We start from the raw sequence: 14,197 nt of genomic DNA, 5'->3' as shown, positions 1-14,197 counted from the left end.
CAGAATTAGAGCGTCAAGGAATAATTTTAGTGTGGGAAGTTTCTGTTAACAGTTTAATCTAAACAGCAACATACACAGTCTGTTTATTCAATGGCAAATCATGTGGCAATGCTTAAATTCCCAAAGAATGCATGAAAATATCATTGTTACATGAAAGTAGAATGGTTGAAATTGACTTTTTTTACTAAGCTCTACAATTACTGAAAGCAAATACAAAGAAAAATAAAGAAAACAAAACTCCAATATGTAGAAATAAAGAACTTTTTGTTATTTATTAAAACATAATTCCTTTAAGGATCGCAATTATAAGTCAGGCTGTATTGAATATGAAATAAATCGCTTGTCTCGGGGCAGTCAGAAATTACAAACCTAGTCAACTAACACGAAAGTCTGCTTATAGCATTTTACCCAGGGCTACATCTCTGCACCAACTCTAGGGGGTTTCGTACTGCTATGTGGGAATCTCAGGAATGTTTTTATCTCCAGCTGTAATGTAGCTTCTTCTTGATAGGTTTTAGGAAATGGTAAAAAGTAAGGATACCTTTAGATCTCGATTTAGTTGTTATTTGTCCACATTTTTTTTCCAGAATCAAGACATAATATTTATGAACAAGTACCATCATTTATACTTTTAATGAGAGGCACCTTGATTTAATCAGGGATACTGGACTTCTGTCCAGTGAGCCTTTGTTCACGTGACAAGGATACAGACCAAGTTACACACTATCAACAGTATGCTATCACGTGATGGATGCACCCAACATGTAATGGGGAAGAGCAAAAGCATACGAGCAAGTAAGACTCACCATTTCCTACATTGTTAGAGAACCGAGTATCATTTTTAGTGACTTGCAATATTTTTTGTATTTTAATAGACTCATAAATTCTTATTGGGCTTTATCTGTTTCTCTGTTGTTTGAATAGATCAACAATTTACTGCCTTAAATGCATGAGTTGCTTCATATCCATATCAAAGGACCAAACATCACCACATTACAATTTCTCAGTAACATTTTTCATTTTGATGGTAAAACATGGCATTCTTCTTGAATGTATAAAGCTAATTCAGTCCAATTCCTCTTTTACAGTTACCCTAATTATAATGGCATACCTTTAAAATATAAAATATGTAGCTCCACTAAATAGTATTGAAATGAGTCTGATGTGTACCAGAATGTTTGGAGTCATATTTTCCACTACTTTTTGCATTTAATCTCACTGTAATTTGATGTTAATAGCTGTTCGAGTATTCAGCAATGGAACTCTAAACATTAAGATTATTAAGAGGTGTAGTCAGTGAAAACATCTCTATTTAAAGCTTCTGAAATACAGAATGTTAAAGTTGTTGAATTAAAGATTATAGCTAAGTGATTTAGCTTTAGTAAGTGCAGGACTTTGAAGTAAATGAACACAAACCAAAGCTGAGTGGGTTGGCACACACATTGCTTCTTCTGTAATACACACCGACATTTTCCTAAGCTTTCCGATTTTTGAAGGAGAGCTGCACTGAATGGTGCAGTACAGTTCCACATGCTGAACTCAGAGTTTCAATGCAGTATGAGCACAGACAAGAATATGAACATGTATTTTGTGGCTAGCACTTCAGTTACTCATGGAGGTATTGCAGTGACATCTACTTAATCCTGGATAGCTGACTTTGAAAGGATATTTCTGTGAGGCAGATTAGTTAACAAAAAGTGTAATATCTGTGAGAAAATGTGGGCAATATTTATTTTAATTCCTCCCAAATTTTGAATTACCCACATGCCCACATGTACCCATGCACACAATGTACTAAAGTAAAAAGTTTACATGATGTCATATCAGAAATTTGAGAGCATGTAATATGTAAGAAAGATAACTGTTCTTAGAAACAGTTAAGGTAAGGTTAACAGTAAGGTAACTGTTCTTAGAAATCTGAAAACTCTATTCATTGTCATTCTTACGTATACCTAAAAAGCAACCTAGCCAAGTTTACAAAACATTTCTTATGATGGTTGTGATTTTTGCAGTTAAGGAATCAGGAACTCACAATACGTACATCAAGCTTAAATGGCTTGTGTATGTTACAAGTACAAAGCAGTAGGCAGGGTAAGTATGACAAATATACTGAAGTCCTGACATTGCAAAATCTTGACCAAAATAAACAAACAAAAAATGACCCAGAAATCATCTCTATGATAAGAGAAAAGACATTTCACTTTTTGTGAAAGAGAAGAGGTTTCACCATCCCTGCCAGAATCTTGGGTAGCTGGGCAGCAATCACCTCTGACATCATCTCGGGGAATTCAACACTCAGTGCACGGGACTGGAGAAATGTGTTCAGACAGAAGAGATGGAGCTGTTTCACTAGCTGGATTTAATAAAATACAAACATGATAAATCAGGCTAACAGTAATGCAGCCAGATAAACATGCTGTCAATCACGTATCTCATACATCCATCAGCTGACATCATTATATACCTTCCTCTACCATTCCTTGAATGTGAATGCTTGTCATTCCCTATTAAAATACCCTCCCGTGGCAAAAAGTCATAAATATAGCTAAATGGTGCATCATATAAAACCTGTGCCTCACTAACATTATAAAGTAGGTAGGACGAGAGGTAATGGTTTTAAAATAGAGGGGGGTAGATTTAGATTAGAAATTAGGAAAAAAATTTTTATGATGCGAGTTATAGAACACTGGAACAGGTTGCCCAGAAAGGTGGTGGAGGCCCCATCCCTGGAAACGTTCAAGGCCAGGCTGGATGAGGCTCTGAGCAACCTGATCCAGTCAGGGATGTCCCTGCTCCTTGCAGGGGGGTTGGACTAGATGACCTTTGAAGGTCCCTTCCAACCCTAACCATTCTATGATTCTATAAGTATTATCATCCTCACTGATGGCATGCACATGAACAACGGCAATTCCTGAATAGTATTCAATCTTTCATTTTATCCTCATGTTCAACACGTCTCTATGCCTTGTTTACTATCTGCTACTCAAACACTGCTCCGAGGGACAGCATTTACTGTTTCCTTGTGAGCTTTTCCATGGTTCTGATTGCAGTCATATCTAGAAATGCCACAAACACTAAACTCCATAGGTGCTCATGCCTTGAAAGTAACTGCTCAATATATGTGACTATTTCACCTCTCCTGTCTTCTCTGAGAAGCTCCAATCAAGTATCATACTATTTCTGCTACTCTAGGCTATAACACCACAGTCTCTCCAGTGTGATTATCTTTTCCTTTTATCTCCCACCACTTTGTCAGCCTGAGCTGAAATAGAGACTTGAACAAAGATGCTCTACACACCAAACACTACCCTAATCATCACTTTTCTGGGTATTTTGCAGCAAGCCTCACTCACCTACTTCCACTAAGGCTATTTTACTTTAAGTATTTGAAATTAAGAGATTGACTCTACAGCTTAGTACTCAAAAGAGTTTTCCTCTGGATTCCATGACACTCATATTGCAAATTATTACTACAGGTAAGGCAGGAAGACTTTTCATCCCAAGCAAGACCGATCTAAACAGATTTTTTGAGCACAGGGCTACCATCAGTAGTATACAGGCTAGGACTTGTTTTTTCCAAGTAAAAGGTGACTGACTGAACTCCCGAGAAGGGTTTAGCACTGACAGTCCCAAGTGACAACTGCAGTCTGACTACCAGTAAATACTTAAAGTTAAGCTCCATATCCTCCCTTCAGAATTTTCTTCACCTGTAAGGATGCTTTTCGTACTTGTCTTATTCTCCTTTTGCTGGTATCTGAGATAATGCAATAGCTAAAGGGTGAATGTGAGTTCTGTGGATAGCAGAAGCTGAACGAGAGGTCTGTGCAGTGGATCAAAAGACTCCAGATCACCTGGTGAACCACATAATTATCAATACTGCTACCTCTCTTGACTCCCATAAATGGGATCTTCAGAGGGTGTTTTTTTTTCCCCCATCAGAAGGGGGAATTACTGGCAATTAAAAGTTTTAGATGAATAAGTGAATTTATTTATGAACAATTAAAATAAAATGCAGATTTGCTGAGTGCAGAAGAATGTAGACCATGCAAAGACCCCATCCTTCCCTGAACTCCCTGTGAGCTCCTCACAACCAGCACTGAACTCAAAAGCACTCTTCCTAAACTATCTTAGTGCCACTTCCCCAGCACCTGCTAAAACCATCAGGTATGGCCTCGTACCTCTGCTTTTTGCCTCTCTTGCAGAGATACACAAGCAATTACAAAACAAAACTCACATGGGCAAAGATTTATATGAAATGTCATTTCTCATTTTTAATGGATGTTAAGCCACAAGGATACAGGCTGGATTATTAGAGATGTGAACAGGATTCAGCTGCATCTTTTAAGACACTTATAAATCTCTATGGTACCACCACTAGAGTTCTCAAAGATTACTCAGTTCCCAAATATAGATAGATACTGAAAAAAATGACATACAATATACACATAAAAGTAGTTGAATTAAGGTCGCAAAACCAATCTTGGTTGTCTTTCTCTAATTCTCAGCAGCCTGACTTTGCAACTTGAATTGTTTATTCTTTGCACTATTTAAATTTTTTCATGAACATGTATACACAGGCACACACACATACACACCATCCCCTACCAAAAACCAAAACTATACTAGTCAGGTTGTAGAAATAACGAAACAAAATGGTAGCAGTCAAATGCATGTTTCTTAATTATTTAAATATTGTATACAATATAATATATACACCATATATATTAACGCTGAATATATAGCTATCTAGTCACAAAAATACATACACTAAAGGAAAAATATAGTTTTTCTTTTGTTGTTTAGAAATGTTGACTAGCCCCTTTCCATAAAACTACTTTTAAGAAATACTAGTTCCTTCTTACACAAAAACCAAAACGCACAAACAAGTAAACTTACATCATGCATGGAATCCATCAGTTTTGTAAGTTGATAGAAACGTTGCGAGTTGGCCACAATGCCTTTCTGGTGCAAACCAATTGCCTTCACCAGTTCTCTAATGTAACTTGTTCTCATCTCATCAAATTGGCTTTGGCTTCTTAGACCTTCCAAAGGAACTAAAAAGAAAGTAACACTTGTGTTGCAATTTATTCTGAAGGCAATGAGAGAAAGGTAAAGTAGAGGAACAATTTATAGTATTTCACACTGTGCAGTGCATTTCATTATTATATGCCAGGTACTTCTTCCTGTTCAACTGTTATTCCAGAAACAGTGATACAACTAGTTAAAAGGATATACTAGCAACAATCAGTCAACTGTGCTAATTGATGACGTCTAGAACTAGCCTTAAGCTTCAGCTGTACCTATTTGCTAAAAAAGAAAGATGGACAAAAAAACCACTCCTGTCCTTGAGGAAAGATGTTATGGACTGGCTCATGTTTACACTCCTGAGGGTCAGCTCACTTCATAGCAGATATATGTTAGCGAGATCTAGCTGCAGTGCTTCAGAAGAGTGTCACAGAATGAACTAACAACTCTTAAGTAGCGTAGACAGCAAAGCTTCCAGGGCTCAGGCCTTCTGTTTGGACTTCTTCCACTTGACAGAATGGATGCACTATCAGGGTCTTAAACGTGAACAGCTTTTAGAGAAATGAGCAAGGAGGAGCAAATGTTTTCATTCTTCTCTTAATGGTCAGCTGTGAGGACCAACATGAGAACACAGAGAGAACACTGAGAAATGAACCTGTTAGTGACTGCTGCTGCTAAGACCGTATTTGGTCACTGATGGTAAGTGCTGGCAGCATTGTACGGAAGCAGGCGCAAGCTTTAGACTCTACTTTCCTTGATATGTCAGTGTAACACACCACTAGTACAATTTATATTGTCAAAGGCAACCAAGAAATTAAAAACTGGAAGAAATGAAACTTGAAAAAAATATTCCTATCTAGCAATCAAATCTAAGTCCTTGCTTTGCCATAATAATCATACATTAAAACCTGGTCTTGTTTCAAACATACTGGTTTTGAAAGAGTTGTTAAATTTCTTCCCCTTTCTTTTCTCTCTTGCCAATGACATTTCGCACTGCAATGTCACATTTAACATTTTGTATTCTGACAGCAAGCATGAGAGGAAGGATTCACCTTACCAAACTTTAGACATTTTACAGTATATGCATCTCCATCTGGGCTAGGTACCACGGCTTGCTGTAGTTTTAGTGGGAAAAATCAGGCAAGTCTTGGACACAAGGCATGTTCACTGTTTCAGAAGTAATTCAGAGATGAATTATGCTGTTAGAGATTCTTATTTTTCTCCATGGACTCTAAAAGAATGTCAGGGGGACTAGCTCACATAGTTAAATAAATTGCATGCTATTTATCTTCAGACTGGTATCAGACCATGACTAGTATCAGGCCAAAACAGATTTCATTTGCATCTCTTAAAAAAAAAAAAAAAAAAAAAAAATGAAGCTTGGCTCATAGTGACATTGACTTATTTAACACTGCAACACCGAACTTCCAAGTGATTTATCACTTTCTGGAATTAAAACATAAATATGTGTGTGTGCTGACTGTACAATGCACTGTATTGTTAGATATCCAAGAACGGAATTCTTAAAACAGAAGCCACCTGAAAAGCAGAGAGCTGCACAGGGGTTGGACCTAAACCCATTCCCTGAAAGAGAATTAGGCAGTAAACCCTGCACTGAGAGAAGCACTGCTCTCGATTTGGAAATCATAAACCCTGTTCAGAAATCAATTGCCTAAAGTCATGTCTGGTTCCTCAGAAGAAGGTAAGGGGGAAGGAGGCACTTCAGGCAAAAGATTAAAATTGTGTCCCTCACCCCTAGCTCAGAGAGAGGTATCAGAGCAGAAGTTCAAATCTTTACTCTACTTGAGTTAAGCAGAAGACTCCTGTTTCGTAGGAGGCTGCTCAAGAGAGGAAATGCTCCAGTTTGTCAAGGAGGTCTCTTGCTCTGTGTATCCTCAGACAAAAAAATGTCTAGGGGAAGAAGGGAGACGCACCTAGAGAAAATAGCAAGTTTACTTTAAAGACAACTGTCTGAGCACTGAGATGGCTGTGGAAGTCAGGGTCTGACTCCTAACTAAAACACCATTCAAACAAAAGTAAAAATAGAGAATAGAAATTGTGACCACTTCCACAGAAAGTACGTTTACAACATCATATCTAAGAACAGTCCAGCTTTTAGGGACGTCATGTTAGATTTCTTTCGGCAGCTGATGGAGATTAAATGCTGGATGAGGTGGAGCTTTGGTTTGACCCAGTACAGCCTCTCAAGTCCAGACAGACAAAGGAGGTATCTGAAAGTGTACCTGTCGCATCTGCATCAAGGGTCTGAATGGAAGGGAAGAGCTCTGTTTTGTGGAGAACGCACTATGCTTCGGAGTAATACAGGCATGAATACTCAAAGTGGGGAAAAGTTATGTCATGGGAAAAGAACAGCTTAATTTTCAAAGCCGGGATGGTTCTAGGTATGTCTAACAGTAGAATTACAGACACTTATGAAATCTTTTTGATATAACGTGACATTCTGATGGAATTTATGGTTAGGTGGACACCTTTTTTGACTTATGTCTCTAAACCAGCAGTCAAGTCCTTACAATTTCCTTGTGAATTAAGTCAAAATGTCTCCTCCAGCAATGCATGGTTAGTTTCCCAGAATTCTGCAAAAGCACAGCCACATTCCCACCTAATCACAAAAAGTTCCACTAAGCTATTTATTTGAGTGAAGAATTACAATGACTTACACGCACAAATGCAGTTTAAATACAGGAGCTCAAATGCTCCTTCCCCCTGAACATATGTAAAGAATGCGGATGCTTTTATTCAACGGCAAGAACCCAGCCAAAATCTTATGCAACAAGATTTTGCAATTACTCTAAATCAAAAGTCTGGAAAGTGTTAGAGCTAGAATTGAACTTGCTATATGGGGTTTTTTTGTGTTTTTTTTTTTTTTTTTTTTGGCATAGCTCTACTTTCTTAAATCATAGTCTTTCTGAACTATTCATAGCATTAGTTCCTGGATGTATGTGGCCTCTGCAAGATGGAGTCCTATTTAGAACTTTTGGGGCACTACTACAACACAGCATATTCCACATAGTAAATAAGGACATGTAAAATGGAAACAATTGCAGAAAATAAAAATGTTGGTCCACTTTTTTGCAAAGACTAATTCTGCTTTCAAGACAGCTTTAAAACCATCACAATACAAAGAAAATGTCTAAGTCACAGCAGACTCAGTGGAAAAACTGTAAAATCAAAAATAATCTTAAAAATTAGCCTGGGGTTTCCATTCTGAATTAGAAATGCATCAAGAGTGACATTTAGTTATGTTTAATACAAATTACTGTTTCTTAAAAATTATATAAAAAGTAAAAAACAGTTCATCTAAATAATAAATCAAACAGAAGACAGAATGAGAGACCAGAAGTTCAGACTTGACTTACTGTTAGTATATGAAAGCTTGAAATGGCCGTACTTTCACATTTGAAGAGGATTAAGATGAATACCATGACTAAAATAAAAGTAGTCTTAAAAAGCACTTTATAGCAACAATGAGGTTATATAGGTTCTTGAAAATAGTTTTGTGGAATTGTATTTATACAGTACCAAACGTTTACTAAATGTCTCAGCAACAACAGTTAGGTGTGTTCCTTTTCCCAAAGATCTGATAAATTGTTTTTGCCTATAAGACAATAAGTGCAGGAGAGAACAAAAAGCAAGACATAGCAGCACAGGTACAAATGCTTTTTTTTTTTTTAAACTCATTTCTTGCATGTATATAAAAACATATAATCTTAAAACTGAGTTTCTGAGGGCAACGTAGTTGATAAAGAATGGTAGTTTGATGAACACTGTTAAACTGATGCACTTGTAAATGACAGAAATTGGACCATTACAATGGTTTTTTTAATTTTACTTTAACTTTGTGGGACAGAAGTGGATATCTAAATATTACTGAAATTAAAAATTCCCTCTAAGGTTCATATAGACAAAGAAGTTCATTTTGTGATGAAAACAAGGTGGAAAATATTTAAAATAGGAATACATTCAAATTCCAACAAAGCAAATGGAGTTGTATCAGAGAGGGATTTTTGTCCACATTATTTTTATTGCTTTAGCAGAGTGTAAGGTGTTTTGCTATTATTTCAGTAATTTGTATATTCATATGAGCTAAATTTAATCTTTACTGCTTACACTCTGCTGAGACCAAAGTTTTTTGTTTTTAAGCATGAGCTTATGCAAATACCAGCCAAGTACAACTTAAGAGGGAAAAAATATAGTTCCTTAAATTTTCCTGAAACTTTGTACAACTAACCAGCAGATCATGCAGGATCTGTACATCTCTCCTCTGACTCTTTAAGTCTGTAGAAAACCAAACGTCAACATCCTTCCAATTATATTTCTTGGAGGTGCTTATTCTCATTTCTGATAGCACCTGTACCATTTAAAAACTTTCTATTTGTGGATTCATAACTAATAAATACGGCCTCAGCAGATGTATATTTTAGTATTTTAGAAAAGGTTTTGGAAAGTAACTTCATCAGCTACCACATTTCCCATTTAAAGTGGAATGCAGCTGTATGCTGGATTCCTTAAAAGGTGCGTATGATTAAAAGTGACCATGGATTTTGTTCTAGAGAAACAAACTAAAGAAAAACATTTCCATTTGTTTATATCTGTGCTAAACCTGACCTATTTATACGTATTAAAAGTTGAATAAATATTAGTATTGTTTGCCATGTCCACTTCCCTGATTCTTTTCAGTAAGCATGCTTTAAGTTCTTGGCCAGGATAAAGCCCTCAGTCTCGACAATTTATTAAATATTTTTAATATCTTTCTAATGCTTGCAAGGTTTTTGTTTTTGTTTGGTTTTTTTTTAATCTGTGTAGAGCCATTTAAGCTAAAAAGCATCCAGGCAGAAATACTGCACACATGATTTGAAAATGGGAAATACAGTATAGCTGTATACCAAAAGGGATCCAACATTTCCCTAGTGCCTTTATAAAGAATAAAGCCAATGACAAATCACAAATTATTTGTTCCTTATAAACATTAGAAAAAATATTTTTAGGTCTTGAAATACTAACATTCCTCCTAAAGAAGTTTCCATTTGTTAAGCCAGATAGATTAGCAATTGTCAAGTTAAACAAGATGGTTCAAAACTCTTTTACTAGTGATATGTTACAAAGAAATAAAAGAACCTACTTGTGTTGAGAAGTAACAGTGCTTTCATACATAGGAATTCTTCTTGGCTGACTTGAAGTCTGACAAATTCCTGTGGGAGTTGCCACATGGATAGGCACAGCGAATAGAACGATGATTCTTTCATCCTCTGTCTTACACCCAGAAAAGGTAAAAAAAACATTAAAAACATGAAAATAAAGAAAAGGAATGGCTCCAGTACTAATTGCTTGAAGTGCCTTGTTAGTAGCTTAATTACTACATCACAGAAATTAAAGAAAGAGGTTATACTCATAAACAATTTTCTGACTTTTTTGTACCTACACTGTTTTTTTTAATCATAATGAATGTGGCTTTTATTTTGGATGTTTATTACTGCTTCCCAGAAAAAAAAAAAAATAGCTTAGAGACTATCAAAGCTCAATGCTAACTACAAAAAAAAAAAGATTTTTTTATCAATTAAAAACACCATAATAATTAATATGAAGCACTTTCTTTTTCTTCTAAAGGTTGGTAAGATTTTTACATTCTCTGACAAGATTTCAAAGCATAAAACTCAAGATAAACCTGAAAGTTTACAGAAAACTTGTTCTTAGGTTTTACAAAAAATGTCTGCATCAAAATACTTTGTTGCAAGTCTAATATTGTACCACTAACAGGAATGATATTATTTGTAGCATTTCATGCCATTAAAGAAACAGTTACAATGATAAATATAAATATATAAAAAGTATTTAAGTAAACTTAGACACTAATACAGCCTTATCTAAACTCCTGCTGAGGTAAATAGGACAAATCACACAAGAAAATACATAAAACTGTTTAGTTTTTTGCAGCACTTCAGTCTTACTTTTCTTTTGAGATTTTGATATACTGAGTGTATTTTATTGCATGTATTTATTGGGAAGGCAGTTTTCAACTGAAATTACCGCAACAACAGCATTTCAAAGTTTGTAAACTAAACTGAATTTTCTGTACATTAACCTGAACACCCAGTAACATGAGCCAATATACAAAGCCGCATCCCGATCCCGATGAATTAGGTACAACAATGACCACATTAAATTTTGCCTGTCCCCTTTACGAAGTTCAGATCAGTATTCCAACCTGACTGCAGATAGCACCATCAACAATAGAAACAGAAGATATTATCCATGGAAAAAAAACCCACTTCTCTCAAGGCACTGAGTTTTTTCTTTCTGTGATTTAAAGTGTTAAGGTTATCTTAAAATCATTTCAGCTTTGCTCAACATCTGATATCTCGCACCAGCTCTTAATGACTTAACACAGAAATTTAACCTGTTGGATCTGAAAGGACTGGTTACTTCTACAGCTACTTTAAATCTCCTTTCCTATCCCTTTCTGGCAGTCTCTGTTCCTAAGTGGTATCTATGAAGGGTGTGGGCAGCTTTCCGGGTGTGCTTAAACACTGTTACCAGTCATGGTTTCAGATGTTGCAACATATAAGCAACAGTAAATCCTTGTAGAGTTTGAATACTAATTCATGAAATCATTGTCAAATTAACACTTCTGGCTTTATTGGTCTGAAATTGATGCCACCAAACAAGTCATTCCCAAGGAGCAGTACAGCTTAGTTAATTAAATGACAGACTGAAACAATTTTTGGATTGTGGTTTCATGGACATTTTGAAACAACTCAAGTGTGTGTTGCCCCTACAGAAGGAATTTCCAGTATGTCTTTCCACCTCTACATGTGCCCTCCTGTTCTTCTGGCATCAGTGCCTGCATGTCCACGTGGTAAGTCAGATCAGGGACCACCTCTGCTAATTAATGTTTTTTTTTTTCTGGGGTATTTCTCAAGCATATCATTTCCTTATCTGTTTGACTGCATAGCCAGATAGTGGTTGATCCAGCTGAAGTGAAATAAATCATGGGGATGCGTGACCAGGGCAAGGAGGCAGATGGAGCTGACTTTTTTGGCTGTGTTCAGCTCTCATCTTTGCTTAAAGTGATCATGAATCTTAGACATCGTCGTAGACAAGAAAGTTGCCTACATTTTACTTATCTAATAGGTAACTTATTTCCCAATAAATAGTTGCAGCTACGATTTAGTGTCCCAGTTACTTTTCATGTCTAACTCCTTGTTTAAAATTTTTCTAATATGACCTTGATGAGATGTTCTACAACCAAGAGAAGGATATGTTGTCAGTCCACCTCCTTCTCAATGTAGATGGTCTTGAGCTGCAAACAAGAAGCTGTCTCTGAGGGATTATAATAAAGATTCATAAATCTCAACCCTATTCTGGAAGAAAGTCTTCTACACAAGGTGGCAGCGGTGGTTCACATACAAGGTAATACCCCAAGATATGATATTACCGCCTAAAGCCATCTCACTCTGTGTTTCTTCTGAATTTAACCATCAGATATACAACAGACTATGCTGGGACAGAATATAGCCAGAAGTTATCTCAAACTCATCCTTTCAAGGTATTTCAATTTGTACAGCATACGTAATACACATGGGAGAGGAAAGAATTCATTACTCTATAACCTCACAGTAATGTAGACATCTGGAAAAGGTCAGCTACAGGGCCAGCTCCACTGAATACTTTCTGTAAAGAACTTCACTAGCAAGAACTTGCATGTCTATAGATTTTAAATTCAGGTGCCTGGATCTTCTGCAAATCCATCTCTTGGTCTTTAAGCAGGTATGTCTTACAAGAAGACCTGTTTAACTTTCATCTCACTTCATAGTAGCTCTTTTAGGATTTTGAAAAAAAAATAACCAAGAAAAATATATTACGGAAAAATAATTAGGAAGATTAAATTATGTTTTACTGTTCCTGGAAGCCTCCCATGTATTATAACCAAAGTATCAAAAATCATAGCTTTGATAATATTAATTTGCAGAGATGAAAAACTGACTGACATGAAGATCATCCGAACTCATCAGCATAGTGAAGGAAAATCTAAGCTAAAAATCCCCCCACCTCCAACCAGAAAAGAGCAGTCTCACATATTTTATCCTAGACATTAAAATTTCTTCTTGCTATAATTATTACAATTTTTTAACAATAAATGTACTTTAGAAAAGCAGAGTTTTATCAGAAAGTGTCAAAACTATTTCAGACTATATACACGCTATTTGCAAAAACAATGACTGAAGAAAATCCTACTTAGTTCCATTTATTAAACCCTAACTCTTGTCTTATTCAGATGAAATCAAGTAAATTGTCTGAAAACATAATTCTTTTTTATTATTTTTCTCTTAGGTAATTAAAATATTATTTGAACTCCTTTTGTTTGGCCATGTCAACAGAATATTTGGGATTCACACAAACCCCTTCCCAAAGTTACCAAAACTTTATATTATCAGAGGACTTTCCTCTGCTGTTAATTTTGAAATACAAGTAATGAATGAAACTTTGGCCTCAACGTAGTCACATTCTCATTGACACAATTAAGTTCAAAATGTCATTCATGTGATGCAACAGCAGAGTCTACTTACTCATTCAGAATCAGATCTGGTGCAAAATATAACATCTGACCACTGACATGTTTGTATGATCTCCATCCCATTGCAAAAACCATTAGACTCATCCAGGAATACTGGATGAGGGTTATCTGATCATCAATATGCAAATTCCGAAATCCTGGAAATGAAATTAAAAATTAAAATACTTTATAATTGTCATTTAGACAACAGTTGAGTAGGTGTTTTGAGATTATAACTTTGAGCTATAAAACTGAGAACAGCTAGAAAGACAAGTGCTTTTGGGGATGTAGCTCTCAAAAGCTTGTGAAGTTTGTATAATAACTTTGATAGTTCTCTTATCTTTTTATTCTGAGCAGTATTTTGAATTGATCAAGCCAAAATTAACTTTAGCAGTCAGAAGTTACTATTTCAGGAAACAGGAATGCATCTCATTTTCCTTTGGTAAAAATATGACCGTTTGTAATATGATCACTGTAACCAACTCTTATTTAATATATAGCTTTGACTTTAGTCTTCTTAACAAGAGATACAGTCATAACACAATAAACATCCACATGTTAATATCTTTCTTGCATTTAACTAAAGAGAAGAGTATTCAG

General features: G+C 35.8%; 1 protein-coding gene across 1 annotated transcript in view; it reads right to left on the bottom strand.

Moving 5' to 3' along the window:
- Positions 1-1,914: 1,914 nt before the first annotated feature.
- The window catches only part of PGR (progesterone receptor), a 35,784-nt gene continuing 23,501 nt past the window's right edge, over positions 1,915-14,197 (bottom strand). The window contains exons 5-8 of the mRNA XM_086742624.1: positions 13,611-13,755; positions 10,166-10,296; positions 4,897-5,054; positions 1,915-2,353 (exon numbers count right to left, since the gene is read on the bottom strand). Coding sequence (XP_086598750.1) covers positions 2,198-2,353; positions 4,897-5,054; positions 10,166-10,296; positions 13,611-13,755 — 590 coding nt within the window. The 3' untranslated portion in view covers positions 1,915-2,197. The remainder of the gene's footprint in view (positions 2,354-4,896; positions 5,055-10,165; positions 10,297-13,610; positions 13,756-14,197) is intronic.

This window comes from Chlamydotis macqueenii, chromosome 1, assembly GCF_036417535.1.
Source record: "Chlamydotis macqueenii isolate bChlMac1 chromosome 1, bChlMac1.mat, whole genome shotgun sequence".
In the NCBI taxonomy this organism is placed as follows: domain Eukaryota; kingdom Metazoa; phylum Chordata; class Aves; order Otidiformes; family Otididae; genus Chlamydotis; species Chlamydotis macqueenii.
Note: the sequence above shows the minus strand (reverse complement) of the source record. Positions and strands in the feature narration are given on the sequence as shown.